This window comes from Notolepis coatsorum (assembly GCF_963971535.1).
Source record: "Notolepis coatsorum genome assembly, chromosome: 1".
NCBI lineage: Eukaryota > Metazoa > Chordata > Actinopteri > Aulopiformes > Paralepididae > Notolepis > Notolepis coatsorum.
Window position 1 is genome coordinate 93,993,508 of NC_140165.1, and position 17,241 is coordinate 94,010,748.

General features: G+C 43.9%; 1 protein-coding gene across 1 annotated transcript in view; it reads right to left on the reverse strand.

Moving 5' to 3' along the window:
- Positions 1 to 15,535, reverse strand: part of LOC311243070 (uncharacterized protein) — a gene marked incomplete at both ends in the record, with an annotated part of 84,199 nt that extends 68,664 nt beyond the window's left edge. Inside the window, 7 exons of the mRNA XM_084332141.1 lie at positions 1,324 to 1,355; positions 2,368 to 2,585; positions 4,840 to 5,015; positions 6,263 to 6,574; positions 6,696 to 6,734; positions 8,310 to 8,371; positions 13,286 to 15,535. Of these exons, the coding sequence (XP_084188267.1) occupies positions 1,324 to 1,355; positions 2,368 to 2,585; positions 4,840 to 5,015; positions 6,263 to 6,574; positions 6,696 to 6,734; positions 8,310 to 8,371; positions 13,286 to 15,535 (3,089 nt within the window). The remainder of the gene's footprint in view (positions 1 to 1,323; positions 1,356 to 2,367; positions 2,586 to 4,839; positions 5,016 to 6,262; positions 6,575 to 6,695; positions 6,735 to 8,309; positions 8,372 to 13,285) is intronic.
- Between the last annotated feature and the right edge of the window lie 1,706 nt (positions 15,536 to 17,241).

Here is a 17,241-nt window from a genome sequence, read left to right on the forward strand (position 1 = left end):
CAGACACACTATTTCTGACACTGATGTCCCTAGATTCAGATAACAAGAACATGCAAATGGACCATTTAAAAAAAATTGTAAATGTTTATTCTACGTCCTTATGGAATGAGTGACGTAAAAAGAAATTATTATATATTTTTTCTTATGGATGGAAAAGCCGCACATTGACGGGCAAAGAGCCGCATGCGGCTCGCGAGCCGCGGGTTGGCCACCCCTGCACTAGATGGAGATTGGTAGGATTAAAGCAGATATTCAGAATCTAGTAATCTTGAAAAGTCTGGATCTGGATCAGGGTGATCCTATCCTGAATTGCTTTGAAATACCGGGACAAAATCTGGCAGAATTGTCTGATCCTGGATTACAAAAAATGGGATTTACAAATCTGATCGGATCTGATTGAGATTAAAAGTTTTCAACTACTGGGCCCTGGTATACAAATCGTATCCTACAGATTTAAGATTATCATTCCCCCTGATAATGTGAATTATATAGCATTTCTCAATTACATAATTTTCCAAATCATTCAGCCCTCATCTAAAGAAGGTGTTTAAAAGAAGTGACGAGATAAAATATTCTAAATTACTAGAGGGTAGTATTAAAGGTTTAATAAATGGGTGGAGAGCAAAGTACATAAAAGCTTCTTCAAAACTAAAAAGGTATGTTTTAAGCATGTATTTAAAAACATTGTTCAAGTTTGTTTTTATTTGTCAGATCAAAATACAGAATACTTTATAATGAAATGTTTGTTTCTTATGAGCCCCTGTGTGCTGTCCTCTGTTAATGTGGACTGTTCCAGAGCTTTGGGATTTGATATGAGTGAGTGAGTGAGAGGTGCTCTCTAGGAAAGTATAATTTGATTCCACAGAGCTCAATTTAAACTAATACATAGGCCTTTTCTAACTTGACAACATAAACATCCTAACTAGGCCCCTTTGTATTTCATGTTGCAATGTTTGTTAATACAGTCGTTGACAGGAAATACACGTGGGCCAAAACTGTTCCCCTGGCAACGGGATAAAAACAGCGGCCAAAGCTGTTCCCCTGGCAACGGGATAGCAACAGGGGCCAAAGCTGTTCCCCTAGCAATAGGATAGCAACAGGGGCCAAAGCTGTTCCCCTGGCAACGGGATAGCAACAGGGGCCAAAGCTGTTCCCCTGGTAACGGGATAGCAACAGGGGCCAAAGCCGTTCCCCTGGCAACGGGATAGCAACAGGGGCCAAAGCTGTTCCCCTGGCAACGGGATAGCAAGAGGGGCCAAAGCTACACAGCAACAGAATACTTGTGAAAAGGTCTACTGATGAATATTACGATGATTGACTTACTTTTCCTTGTCCGGCTTCTTGAATGAGACGTCCTGTAGACAAAACACACACAAACAACTTAATCAACTGCACTGAAAAATAAGGTGCACCTGCATTACACACAACAGTCAGCAGGTCAGCAGTTTTTGCCAGTGGTGGTTGTTGTGGTGCTGTCAACCTGGCAATATGCAGTCTAGGAAAGCACATTTTACAAATTGTTCCAAATCAACTAACACTCACAGAAATGCCTATGAAAATATCAACACCAACAATGCATTTATTCTACTCTCAATACTCGTCCTACTCTTTCCTACCGTTAGCTCTAAAACAGGAAGCCAACATCTGTCAAGCTTGCAAAAACATATTTCCAAATCTTCTAATGTATTATCATGACTACCAGGGGAATTGCAATTATTACAACATTTTATCCAAAAAGACAACAAGCTCCATTTACCTATTGATCTATTGACAGTAGTGAACAGAACATTGCTAGTTATATTTGAGTCCAGGAAATGTTCATGTTCATCACAACAACAGATGATGCTGACCAAAGCAACTCTGTGTGACATGATTTAACTTCTTTTAGAACAACACGTTCTATGTCTTCTGGATACGAGGTACGAGTTCGGGGCCTGAAAAAAGCCTGATGGGTAGAGCAGTTCATAAATAAATAAATTAAATACAAATTTTGGAGTCAATCAATTGTCGAGACTTTCTCTAGTTGTTAAAATGTAGCAATTTATGCCCAAAGGGCTGAAACGGGGACTTCTCTCCCTCGCTGCTGCTGCTCAGCACCACAGGGTCCACGGTGCTGCTCTGTGCTGCGAGAGGCAGCAGCCAGTGCAGGCGGTGAGTCTGAGTAGCAACAGCAAGACAGAAGACAGTGCTGTTGGAGCTGCAGCCTTTTGACCATAACAGTAGATAAAGTCTTCACAATAAATTGATCGACTCCAAAATTAGCACCCAAAAATAATATATATATAAAATATTTGGACACAAATGGGCATTCTAAACATTCAGTGAAAGACCTCTAGTCCCAGGGTTAAGGGGTGGAGCAACACTCACCTGAGATTTTAAGGCAGAAGTCGTCTTGCTTGTCGAAGAGGAAGGAGAGGAGGACCTCTTTTGTCCTTTCGAGGGGTGGGACGAAGAGCGCTTTGACCCTTTGGATGAGGAAGGGGAGGAAGATGAAGATTTCATCGTGGTGAACTCAGTCAGCGGAGCTGGGGCCAGAGTCTGCTCCATGTTGTCTGGGCTAGAGCAGTCTGGAATGGGATGGGCGGCTAGAGAGAGAGGGACAAAGAGAGGAAATCAAATCCAGTGTTATTTGTTAAAAGCACCGATACCGGTATCAGATATTGGGTCGATGAGGTGCTAAAACAGCGACAGTGTCGGGTTAATTTCTCCCAATAAATGAACCCTTGTGCTGAAGAACCATATACTGTAACTCCATTTAGACATTCTTTGGACAGCGCCCTGTTTGCAGTTGTGAAGACGATCCATATATTTTGGGAGAGTGAATATGATATCAGTACTAAGCAGAGTACGGTAGTCACCATCTGCAGTTTGCATACCAGGCAAACATCGGGGTGGAGGATGCCATCATCTACATGCTCCACAGAGCGTACACGCACCTGGAGAAGCCGCGCAGCTCAGTGAGGATTATGTTCTTTGATTTCTCCAGCGCCTTCAACACCATCCAGCCGTCACTGCTAGCGGAGAAGCTCTCTGCGATGCAGCTGGAGCACGGCTTGGTGGCCTGGATCAAGGACTACCTCACTGAGAGGCCACAGTACGTCAGACTAAAGGACAGTCAGTCTGACGTACTGGTGAGCAACACCGGCGCCCCCCAGGGAACTGTGCTGTCACCCTTCCTCTTCACCCTCTACACCTCAGACTTCTGCCGCAACTCCAGCGGGTGCCACCTGCAGAAGTTCTCAGACGACTCCTCCATCGTAAGCTACATCACCGACGATGATGAGGAGGAGTACAGAGCCCTGGTGGAGAGCTTCGTGGGGTGGAGCGACAGCAACCACCTCCAACTCAACACCAGTAAGACCAAGGAGCTGGTGGTGGACTTCCGGAGGGGCAAGAAGAGGCCCCCCCCGATTCCCATCTCCATCCGAGGGGTGGATGTGGAGATGGTGGACTCATACAAGTTCCTTGGGGTACACCTGAACAATAAACTGGACTGGTCGGACAACACAGAGGCCCTCTACAGGAAGGGACAGAGCAGGCTGTTCTTCCTGAGGAGACTCAGGTCCTTCAATGTGTGCAACAAACTGCTGCAGTCTTTTTACCAGTCTGTTGTGGCCAGCATCCTCTTCTATGCTGTGGCATGCTGGGGAGGCTACATCAACTCAAGGGACACCAACAAGCTCAACAAGCTGGTGAGGAAGGCTAGCTCCGTGGTGGGAGTCGAGCTACCTAGACTTGAGGTGATGGTAGAGAGGGGGATGATAAGGAAGCTGGATGCCATCATGGAGAACCCCTACCACCCCCTCTACGACGAGCTAGTCAAGATGAGAAGCTCGTTCAGCCACAGACTCACCCCCCCCCGACACTCAACTAACCGCCTCGGACAGTCCTTCATACCAGCGGCCATCAGGCTCCACAACAGTGGGCAGCGACTAGCAGCCTCCAGGCCCCACAACAGGGGGCAGCGACAGCGACTGCTACCAGACATTGACCTGGGACTTATAGGAACCCAAGGGGGACAAAGTAGACTACCCTGGTACTTTGATTAATGTATACTCAGTAGATAGTAAATTATAACACTACCTCTTGCATACTGCACCTCATGTGACTTTGATTAATGTATACTCAGTAGATAGTAAATTATAACACTACCTCTTGCATACTGCACCTCATGTGACACTGTGAATAATGTGAATATTCCTCAGCTAGTCAGATAGTAAATTATATTGACCATATTGATCAAATTGTTTACACTGCCTGTGTTGTCTTTTACTACCTGTATACTGTGTTGTTTTACTACCTGTACCCCTCCCCCCCTCCCCCCCCATGCTGCTATGATGCCTGAATTTCCCCAAGGGGATCAATAAAGGAATATCTTATCTTATCTTATCTTATCTTATCTTATCTTATCTACTGTCCAACTGTGAACGAACACAACACTCCTAACTTACCATCTTTAGGTGATAAAAGTTTGAAAACATCCTCTGAGAAACGTTAACAGTGACATGGCTCTTCGTCTGGGGTGATACCAAGAGCTAGTGTTGTGTACAATATGTTACAAAATGTGATACCAAGAGCTAGTGTTGTGTACAATATGTTACAAAATGTGATACCAAGAGCTGGTGTTGTGTACAATATGTTACAAAATGTGATACCAAGAGCTGGTGTTGTGTACAATATGTCAGAAATCGACTTGCATTTTTGTTGCACAAAAGAAAGCTCAAGCTCACAAGGAGCGAAAAGGAAGATTACCGGTAACTTATTGAATAATGTTGTACCAACAACCATTTAAGGGTCCAAGTCTATACGAGTCCCAAAATATGTGTTTTGCCCTTTAACCTGATTTTTTCTTTGCCAGTCTTTCAGCGCTGGTCTCCTTCTGTTGGTGGCTGGAGGACTTTGGTGACAACCGTCTCTCCGAGCTCCTGGACCGGCGGGAGGGGGAGGCAGGAGAGCTGTGAGGGGAGCGATGAGGGAGGCCTTTAGGGGAACCGTGAGGAGAGCTGGAAGAAAACCTGGAGGGATGAGAGACAGGCACACATATTTAACAGAGAGAAGGGGCCTTTCCTTCTGCCCCATGCTAATTTTCTTTGGCACACCATATTCAAATACATATTCATAAGAGAATTCTATGGCACATTTGCATGGAATATCCTTACACCATATTCTAAACTAGATGTCAACTGTAAATGTTGCTTTAAGTGTTTCCGAGTTGTTTGTGTGTTTTCGGTCTTTGCACGAGTATAAATGTGACAGGGCTGGCAAATCAGCACCACTGGATCAGAAAATGCTTTTATTACATGTTATGGTTCCTGAAAGAGCAAGATTATACCCACACAATGATGTAGGTTGGCCCTTACATTTACATTTCGTCATTTAGCTGACGCCTTTATCTAAAGCGACTTTCAAGTTCTGTACGACAAGTCAGCAGGAAGGGTACGACAGTGCGGAAACTTGGGTGCTGCAGTGTTGAGTCGATAGTAGTAAATACATAATTAGTATAGTAGGAAGAGTGCATGATAGTATAAGACAGTAAGAATGTTAGTGTTCTTACTTATATATTTTTTTCTTTCTTCTTTTTAATTAATTTCAGATATTGATTGAAGTAGTGTTTTTAGTCGACTTTAATGAATCTGTGACGAAAGAGGAAACTGCCTTATTGAAGATTGCTCTTGTTTCACAAAGCCTCTGCAAACTAGCTAGCTAACAAGACCTAACAAATTGGATTGTTCCCGAAGACACACAATTGACACTTGCGATGCACATTGCACACCCTATTACTTTTGAGATGCACACCCTATTACTTTTGAGATGCACACCCTATTACTTTTGAGATGCACATTGCACACCCTATTACTTTTGAGATGCACACCCTATTACTTTTGAGATGCACACCCTATTACTTTTGAGTACACCCTATTACTTTACTTTGAGAAGTACACCCTATTACTTTTGAGAAGTACACCCTATTACTTTTGAGAAGTACACCCTATTACTTTTGAGAAGTACACCCTATTACTTTTGAGAAGTACACCCTATTACTTTTGAGAAGTACACCCAGTGCAAAAAGGCTCTACAACCAGATGCCCACAACCAGTCATGCTCAGAGCTGCTTTGATGAGAAAGACGCACAACTGTAATTTGGCCTTGTGACCTGTACACCATCTCTACACCATCACCATGTGCTCATACATGCATACGTATGATCTGTCCGTCCGTCTGTGTGTGTGAGTCAAGTTGAGTGTACATGTATCCCACAAACCTGCTTTCGTGTCTAGGACTGCGTGGTGATCGGGAACGGGCCCTGTGCATCTCCCTCGCCTCTCCCGCCGGGCTGGGAGAGTGGGAACAGGAGTAACGCCCCGGGCTGGCATGGCGAGAATGGGAATAAGGCCGGGGACTGCGAGAGTGGGAAGGGGAGTAATGCCGGGGTCCGGGAGAGCGGGACCGTGTGTAACGCCGAGGGCTAGGAGAGCGAGATTTGGAACCAGAGTGGGAGTGGCTGCTGCTGGTTGCCTGGTGACGATGCTTAGAACTCTGGGAAGAGGAGAGCTGGACATCTCTACTGGCAGGACTGGAGAGAAGAGACATGAAAGGATTTAATATTCATTCTCAGTATTCAATCAAATAAATGTGGCATATAAATGCATTCCTTCATTCACACATACATGGACATATTGAAAACAGTGACTCACATGGGTGCAGGCGTCGTCTCCCCCTTCCAGTGAGGGTACCTGGGTGAGAATAACAGGCATGTTAAATACAATCTATTCTATAAACCATCAATACAAAAGACATTACTGTTTGTGGTGCACAGAAACGGTCAAGATGCATACCTGCCAACACTCCCCATTTTTTTTAACCCTTTAAAGTTTCTACCGATGTGCTCCCGTTTGATAATTTCTCCTGTTAATCTCGCGTTATAATATTATATTTTTAATAGGGCTGGGACTTTATCGCATTCATTTTGATTAACTACAGAAAGAATTAAAAGTTAAGAAAATTGATGAATTTAAATCGCATGATTTTTCTTTATTGTGTAAGAATGTTACCTTTCAAAGGAGACCAGACTCATGCATGTGCTATTGTATAAAGTATAATAAATCGCAAATTACCATTTTTCTTAGTCTGGTTTGTTCATAAAAAAATATTAAATAAGAGAAATTGAGATCAATCAAGAGTTTTTTTTTCTTTCAATGGACAACTGTTCTGGAATGTACTTGAAAGTAGTGCATTTTACTTTTAGCTCGAAAGTGCTTGAGTTTACAAAAGGTCCTTTGCGCTATATATATTATTCCTAAAATTGCTGCACTGTTAAAAATTGCATTGATCTGAGACGCGAGCTGAAAAATCGATTCTCTTATTTCCTCATCAGCGATCGCGCACACTTCACACATAGGGCAAACGCTGAGATCTCAGCGAATACAACTCTGATTATCCCAAGACTGGTAAAATAGATTCCTTACCTCAGATCAGATGTTCTCCAAAAAGATCATTCCAATTTCTGATCGCCATTCCAAATATCGATCACGCTTATTGATTGAGTATTGGCTACTGTGAATATATATTCCAGGCTGATTCCCGTCCCGCAATGACTTCCATGTTGGTCAGACTTCTTGCCAGCACAAGGAACCAGCTGGCTCCGCCTCTACATATCTACAGATCCCAGGTCAGTCTAAGCGACTGACCTGCAGTTACACAGGGATAGACGATAGGGGGCGCTTTTTTCCATTCTGAGCTCCTGGAGGAGCTGCTGTACCAACGGGAGACTCGGTTGATGAAATATGAAATCAGATCGCTAATAAAACAAAACGATATTTGTCGTCGTGGGCACTCAACGGGGGGGGCTGATAAAACGAGATGTCGTCTGTGGCACTGAAAAGGTTAATTAACTATAAAGTCTTGAATTAATTCTTAATTTAATCAAGTCCCACCACAAATTTTTAATAAGAGTGCGCCATAGTGACACAAACTAAGACAGGCTTTCCATGGGGGATATATACTGCCAGATTAGACAGAGACTGTATTAATATCCGTCATACACTATGCATAATTAATCATGTTCATCAATCAATCATGTTAATTTCAAGAATAAATTAAAAAAAAATTAATCCTGCCCAACCTGGCAACAGAGAGTGAACGTAAAACCACTCAGTAACAGGCAGCCAGCCAGCCAGCCAGTCAGCCTCCGACACGTTGAAAAAATCTGAGCAAATTATGTATTTTTCATTCAACCAATGAACAATTTTTAAAAGCATGAATTGGGCATTCAATGGGATGAAGATAAAGAAAGACAAACAAAGACTGACGCTTTGCGGATGAGTCTGCAGCTCTCGATGTGACCGCAGGAGTTCTGGTGGGAGATCCAATTCTGGTGACCAAAACAAAATGGCAGTTAGACGAGCCTTCATCATTGAAGCCGTTCCATCACCACACTACTAACCGCTTCCATCTTCGCGTTTTTACAGGATCAAGCCATGTGCAGAAACTACCGCCTTATTAAAAAACAATTTCACAGGGTTCACTTTTACAAAGTATGGAAGTGGTCTTCCATGAAATGAGTCGTCCATTTAGTTCCATGAAATTAGTTGTCCATAAAACTGGTAGATTTCAACCAAATGTCCACAAAATATCCATCTCTGCGTTCTGAGTTCATAGCATTGATAAAGGGCTGAAGTGTCCGTGTAAAATAGCATTTTGAATTAATGACAGAAAAATAAAAAATAAAGGAAAGTCCACCTTCCATCCTCTACAAAAACAAGGACATGTGAGGCCCTTTGGAATTGAAACATGTGGTGAGCGAACATCGAGAATTCACAACAGAACCATAGTTACATTCTTAGTAACAATCATTGCTATGAAACATTGAGCCACAGTAACAACCATTAAAAAACAGTGTATAATGGTACAACAGTCACATTGTTAGTCACCCATCAAGATCGCTCACAATTTGACCTTTTCCAGAATGGAACATGCAGTTGGGTGGGTCTTAACTCACTGTCGCTGGGCAAGGTTTGGGTCAGTTTGAAACCATTTAAAGTGAAAAGTTACAATGAAAAACACAAGATATGATAACGTTACTAATAACATGAAAGAGCCTGTTTTCATCTGATGGATTCTGTGTTGGATTTCAAATTAGTTTCTTTCAACAAGAGTCGGTGTGTGTATTTGTGTATTTAGAGCTAGGAAAGAAATATAAATATCACAATATTTAGAGGGACTTTTTGTTTATGTACTGCATATCATGTTTGACAAGTCATGTTAGATAAACCAATTGATAATAATAACTATATAAATATAGCACCTTTCATACATGCTTCACAGCAAATGGCATAAAATGAACATAGGCATAACATTTGCATACAGTTGACAGAATAAAAACTGCATGCATAAAGTGCAGACAATAGGTATAAAAGACAATAAAGGTAATGCAATGTAGAAAGTGCAGACATAAGAATAGGCATACAATAAGTACAGAGTTGCTCAAAAGCATACAGTGAACCCCCCTGGAATAGCCAGTCCCGCAAAGATCAATCCCCACCGCGTCTATGCTTTGCCTTTTACCAACGTGTTCGTGTTTCCGGGTTCCCGTGTTTCGCTCTGATTGGCCAGGTCATGTGACATGTGCGCCAATCATGGGACGGCAAGTTCTGCGCCTATTTCCGGGTCGGAAAGCCTGCAAACTACCTAACGCCTAGTTTATCACTGGTTAAGCTTATGCGACTCTTTCGAAGTTGGTTAAGGGTAGAGTTTGGAATCAGGGCAGGCGTTCTATCGCCATGCTCTAAGACAAACTCTAACCTTAACCAACTTCGAAAGAGCGCCTAAGCTTAACCAGTGTAGAAACTTGCGGTCCCATGATTGGGCATACATGTCACATGACCTGGCCAATCAGAGACGCGGAAACACGAACGCGTTGGTAAAAGCATTCAGGCATCCCCACCACATCCCCATCCAAGACACACCCCCTGAAAAAGCATGTCATGACCGAAGGAAAACACAAACAAACAGCTTGTCCATCATATCGATGTCATAATTTCAATTGACATTCTAATCTTAAGTATTTCAATCATTGTGTGAGAAATGTAACTATATCCCACTATATGATAAGAGAGAAGCTTAACAATGGTACTGTATAGATCAGTAGTTTCTTTGTGTCTAACTGTCTGTATGTGTGCGCATGTGTGTATACACAAGTTTGGACATGTTCCACATCCATTGGTCTTCATGCATTATCCTCCTTAGTCAATAATAATCAGTCATACAAAATGTCTACGGTATATTGCAAAGAAATTAAAAAAATGTAAAAAAATAAAATAAAAGGATATAAATAAATACATACATGGAATGATTTACAATTAATTCATCTCACTGACACTCAGTTACAGTAGGATGAGGGTGGATGGAAAGAGCTACAAATCCATTACATTTTTTAAATAAGAAATATAAAAAGATACAATAACAAAATACTGGCGGAGGGAAATGCCTAACAACGACAACAATAATGATCAAGGGTCAACAGTTGTGGCATATTTACCACTTCATTTTCAGGATCTACACAGTAAATTTCGCAGAGTAAATTTTACTCAAACTGAGTCCATTTGAGCCCAAGTGAGTACAATTTTACTCAGTTTGAGTAAAATGTACTCAGTTTGAGTCAAATGTACAGTGTACATGTGTATCTAGCACTTTAATATCATTCTTTCTTTCAAGTTTATCATTTGTCTGTCCCGTTATGACATTCAATTACATATTAATTTCAGCACATCGCTTGCCATGAGTAACTAACAGTGAATAATCACCAGCAGTTAAAACTAAATTCATTATTTTTCAACATCAAAACATTGTAATTAACAGAAAATCATTAATAACACTTCAGATAAAAAGAAATTTAACAACATATAGCCTTGGCTTTAATAATGATCAAGGGTTAACAGTTGTGGCATATTTACCACTTAATTTTCATGATCTACCTAGCACTTTAATATCATACATTCTTTCTTTCAAGTTTATAATTTTTCTGTCCTGTTATGACATTCAATTACATATTCAGCACATCGCTCGCCATGAGCAACTAACAGTGAATTATCACCAGCAGTTCAAACTAAATTCATGATTTTTCAACATCAAAACATTGTAATTAACAGAAAATCATAAATAACACTTCAGATAAAAACAGGTAACAACATATAGCCTTGGCTTTATATAACCATTAATATACAGTGCGTCTCCCCAGGAGATTGCAATTAGATCTTTTTGCCAAAAGACAAAGTTAATTATAACTGCTAGCAGTGAAGTAGAAGGCTTTGTGCATGTTCTTGTATGATGAAGAATAAGAATTACAATGAGAAATACAAGAAATGCTAAATGACTAAATGCAAGACCTGTACAAATAAACAACTACGAATAAGGCAAGTTCAAAACTGACTGTCATGGTAATTTTCAGAAATCATTGCAATTGTATTTACATGAACACAGTTAGACAAAGAACCACTTATTGTTGACTGCCGGGAGTGTATCCCTTTGCTGGCATTGTCATACACAATTGATCTATCCCAAGCCCTGCCCACTCCTAGTTTGACCGAAGAAAGCAGTCAGTAGTTGTGATTAGAAGGTAAAGAAAAGAGGGCAGAGCTTGGTATAGATAAATTAATAAATGTAAATTAAAATCAATTGGAGAATATAAGCAGGATCCTTTTCCCCCTCAGGTTAGCTGCACCATTAATTACAGAACAAATAACACATATTCAATGTTTCATTGGCATCACGTATAGTTCCTAATATCTGGAAAATAACTCATTCATAACTCATAATAATAACTCATTAATTTATGTCATTCCATTACATAAAGGTAGAGATAGAAGTAATCTCAATAACTATCAACAATATCCAAGCTATCCTGTCTTGCAAAGATCCTGGAATCACTGGTAAATGATCAACTCAAAACCTCTCCCAGATCACTCTATTAAGCCCACATCAATCCAGTTTTAGAGCAAAAAAGCACCATCACCGCCACTACTCTAGTTGTATACTTGTATAGTATCTGAACTTGACAAAACATTTGCATATATCGACTGTGAATGGGTCTATTATTGAGAGAGTTAAAGAATATAAATATCTCGCCATCTGGCTTGTTTAGAAATTTACATTTAAAAGCCATGTAGATAACTTTGCAAGTAAACTGCGACAGAAGCCAGGACAAACCCTATTTTCCTATGCTTAGCAGAAGTAGGGTCTGTTTTGGATCATGGAGACGTTGATTATAGACATGCTGCTGCTTCCACTCTAAAGACTTTGGACTCATCATTCTGCCCTTAGGTTTATCACCGGTGACAGTTATGGTTCCATCATTGTATCCTGTATGATGAAGTTGGGTGATCCTCTCCTGTGTCTTGCATTTAGGGCTGTACCGAATGTCATTTTTTAACATTCGAAGCTTCGATTGAAGTATTCGAACGAAGCTTCGAATGTCTATAAAAAATTAAATGTACTTAAAAAGATTAATTTTATTTTATAAACTAAATCCTCAATTTGAATAAAGTGATTAATCTGATGAAATCAGTTTCGTCAACATAAATAATCCAATAAGGGCACGGTTGGTATGAAAGTGATGGCGACGTCTTATAGTATAATATTATAATATTAGTGTAGCCTAATCTTTAACTGCAACTGTGAAGAAAACCCCCCTTGGTTTAAACGGATTGAATAGACACAATTTTTTTTTTTTTTTTTTTATTAAAAATTCAAATGTTGATTTAGAATTCGAATGTCAACATTATGATCAAAGCTTCGAAGCTTCGAAGCATTCGGTACAGCCCTACTTGCATTGGCATTTGTTTCTGTATGAAGCCATTATCTTCCACCCTACATCATTACTGGACTGGAACTCTGAACCTAAATCATACCTGCTCTGGTGATTGGCTTATGCTTAAGGTCTGCAGAGTTTGTACTGAATTATGGAAATCTGCTTTTAGCTTCTGTGCCCCCGACACATGGAATGTTTTACAAAGCATGCTTTGTATCCATTGATCAGTTCTATAATAGCCAACCATTTCACCTCAGTCTGTAGTTGTTTTAATTCATTTCAATTGTTTAATTGATTGACATTTCTGTTTATATATTGATTTTGTATTGTGTACTGTACCCCTCGACGTCATTGTAAATGAGAGCTTGCTCTCAATGATCTTTTGAGATTAAATAAAGATTGAATGAATATAGTACTGAAATTACACATTATAGAAAAACGAAATCCTGGAGGGACTTAACCGTGTGGTGCGCTACTCACCTTCATCTGTATACATTCTATGTTACATAGAGAACAGGTATGAGGAAAGATTCTGGGCGCGATGGCAGAATAGTCGCTCATCATCGCTGGTGTCGGCAGCCCCTTGGCTGCCGTCGCTGCCACCTGTGGATTCAGGGGAGGCGGTGGCAACGCCATGTGGGCCAGAGGCGGTGGAGGGAACATCATGTGGAAAGGGATGTGGAAAGGAGGAGGCGGGATGTTCTTGTTTATGGGCGGGTAAAACATAGGTGTACCGTGGCCAGCGCCCCCTTGCTCCGGCATGAGGGCCAGAGGTTTCGGGGAAGGCGGGGGTGGCACCGTCACGATGGTCATGAGGGCCAGAGGTTTCGGGGAAGGTGGTGGCACCATCATGAGGGCCAGAGGTTTCGGGGAAGGCACCATCATGAGGGCCAGAGGTTTCGGGGAAGGCACCATCATGAGGGCCAGAGGTTTCGGGGAAGGCGGGGGTGGCACCATCATGAGGGCCAGAGGTTTCGGGGAAGGTGGTGGCACCGTCATGATGGCCAGAGGTTTCGGGGAAGGCGGGGGTGGCACCATCATGAGGGCCAGAGGTTTCGGGGAAGGTGGTGGCACCGTCACGATGGCCAGAGGTTTCGGGGAAGGTGGTGGCACCATCATGAGGGCCAGAGGTTTCAGGGGAGGCATCAGGGGAGGCTGGGTGTCCTCGTCTGGCTGTGAAGGAGCTATTGGCTCCTTGATCAGTTCCTGGAACACACTCAGGAGTGACAGGCTGGTCAGCTCTGGCCTCTGGGATAGTTTGGAAGGGTCTAGGCCCGGTAAGGTCACTGAACTCAACGTTGGTTCATAAGAGCTGGAACTAGAAACTGAGCTAATTTGGTCCTGGGAGGAAACGGCGCCACTAGATTTCACCGTACCAGAATCTTTGGGTGGAGGTTCTCTGAAATGACTGCCACTACTGTCCATCGTCGGCGTGCTTTCATTCCCTCCACCACTACTATTGACATCACTACTTCCTCCACCAATCTCATCCCCAAATCCTTCTGTATGTTTACTAGAATGTCCATAGTCAATCACTTCACTTGGCTGGCGGAGGATGGGTGTTGATTCCTCTGGCCGCCTCAGCTCCTCTCCTGAAGCTCTAAAGTGGTCAGATCCACTAACAACGCCGCTGTTCTGCCATGGACGGTCCACATCTGACCCACTGGCAGCGCCAGCCTTCTTGGTTTTACGGTAGAGGATGAGTCGGAGGATGGAAGGCAAATTTTTAGGGGTGAGTTCATTGTCAGCATACTTATTAAGGTATTCCAAGTCTTCATTCTCAAGGCCAATATTTTTAAGAACGTTGATGGCAGATTCTAAGGTGTATTTGGGTGGGTTGATGTTGGTGGTCAATGAAGATGAGGGCTGGTCAGACAACGAGTAATCCACTAATGCTGGTTTAGAGGACATAGTGTCCCCTCGCTCACTGGATGTGATACGACTGCTACCACCACCAGCAGCAGTATAACTAGTTGTCTGAAATAACTTTGAGGACTGGGGCGAGTGGGATAGGGGCATGTTTTGAGCCGAGGAAGAGGAGGATGAGGAGAAATTGGATGTTTTGGTCAGGCGGGTGTCCCGGTCAGTAGCTTCTTGTTTCAACATCTGGCTAAATAGCCTTAGCTCCTCTTGAGATTCTCTGAAATGCCTACATAAGGGGATCTCCCAGTCTGCTGTGTACGTAGACTCCATCTGCCACAGTCCATAGAAATTGGATGTGGGGGCAGAGGAGGGTGCCCGGTAGCTTGACGACCAATCCATGGAGCTACGACCACCACTATGCTTGTCCGAGTGTTCATCCAAACGTCCGAGTGATGTAGAGGAAGACAAGGGGTAACTGGTCAACCCCACACCCAGAGAAGAGCGAGTATCCCAGTCTGAAGCCTGTTGCTGCTTCCGTCTCTGCTGCACCAGCTGGCTCAGTAGCTGTAGCTCCTCTCGAGCTCCTCTGCTCTGCATGTGTAAGGCGCTCCCTGGTTCAGCTGCGTGCGTAGACCCACTCTGCCCTGGTCCATAGCTCATGGTCCGGGGATGCATCGATGAGATCATTCCCCCAGGGTTGGTGGAAGGCCCGGAGGATGCTCTGGAGGATCCGAGGCCGGACCCGGAGCCCGGGTGAGAAGAAGCCCCAAGAGGGTCGATCCCTGCCTGGGTACCAGTGAGTCCATACTGCCCCTGTGTGGGTCTCTGAGCTCCAGGGGCGTAGGGGTTGTAAGGGGGATTGGACATGGTGTTAGCAGCCTTGGATGTGAGCCAGCTGCAGGAAGGTGGTCCTCTAGCCAATCAGAAGGGAGCTCCCTATTAGGGGGCTCGTTAGGGGCCCAGGGGCAGGGGCGGGCCAGGGGCAGGAGCAGAGGCACAACGCTCTTAATACCAACGCAAAGCTGAAAAGTTTAGCAGACACAGAAATGGGGTTATTGAACTTACCATCATCATAATCATCATCATCTACAGCAGTGGTTTTCCAGAAGGGGGCCAGGTGGGTCACGGGGTGAAGGTAAAAGCTAAGTAGCCTAACATCCTTATCCAAGTGAAAAGACATTTTGTAAGCAGAATATATTGTACAAGTAATGCTATAACATTTTGACTTTTGAGCCAAATTCAACTTTTTGCCATCATCCCTTGACCCACGGGGTCCACTGCTGGGAACCCAAGTTTGATAATCACTGATCTACAGAGTAGATCCATCATTCTTTGTGGATCTAGCCCATCGTGTTTAGCCCTTGGCTCCTCCCTAAAACAAAATGGCTGCCGTGATAGCTGTGTGAAATGTTGGATTTTATTGGATTTTATTGAATTTTAATGGATTTTTAACATGGAATTGTACTGCCAGTTGAAAAGGTCTGTTTTATTTAATCTGCTTTAAAAACAGTGGACTACTTATACTGTTTTGGGGAACTTTTCTGAAATTGTGTTCTTGCTTGTTAGCTGTAGCCTAGCCTAGCTGGCTCTGTTAGCAATTAGCCAAGAGCTGGAAGACCTGCAGTAGCTTAGCTGGCTCTGCTAGTCCTGCTATCAATCCAGTCCAGAGTTGGAAGAATAATCTCCTGCTTACCTGCCCATCACAACCATCTTACTGCTGCAGTGTGGCTCATCTATAGCCTAGATCTGCAGCAGAGGCTTATTGCCCTGTGGACTGAGAGATATATTTTTTTACTTTGGCCTGACTTGGGCCTCCAGCCTGCTACACCTGGGCCTCCAGCTCTACTGGGCCACTAGCTGCACCTGGGCCTCCAGCTATACTGGGCCTCCAGCTCTACTGGGCCTCATCTCTACTGGGCCTCCAGCCTGCTCTACCTGGGCCTCCAGCTCTACTGGGCCTCCAGCTCTACCGGGCCTCCAGCTCTACTGGGCCTCCAGCTCTACTGGGCCTCCAGCTCTACTGGGCCTCCAGCTCTACTGGGCCTCCAGCTCTACCTGGGCCTCCAGCTCTACTGGGCCTCCAGCTCTACCGGGCCTCCAGCTCTACTGGGCCTCATCTCTACTGGGCCTCCAGCCTGCTCTACCTGGGCCTCCAGCTCTACTGGGCCTCCAGCTCTACTGGGCCTCCAGCCTGCTCTACCTGGGCCTCCAGCTCTACTGGGCCTCCAGCTCTACTGGGCCTCCAGCTCTACTGGGCCTGGGCCTCCAGCTCTACTGGGCCTCCAGCCTGCTCTACCTGGGCCTCCAGCCTGCTCTACCGGGCCTCCAGCTCTACCGGGCCTCCAGCTCTACTGGGCCTCCATCTCCACCTGAGGACCTCCAGCTCCACTAGGCCTCCAGCCTGCTCTACCTGGGCCTCCAGCTCTACTGGGCCTCCAGCTCTACCGGGCCTCCAGCTCTACTGGGCCTCCAGCTCTACTGGGCCTCCAGCCTGCTCTACCGGGCCTCCAGCTCTACTGGGCCTCCATCTCCACCTGAGGACCTCCAGCTCCACTAGGCCTCCAGCTCCACTA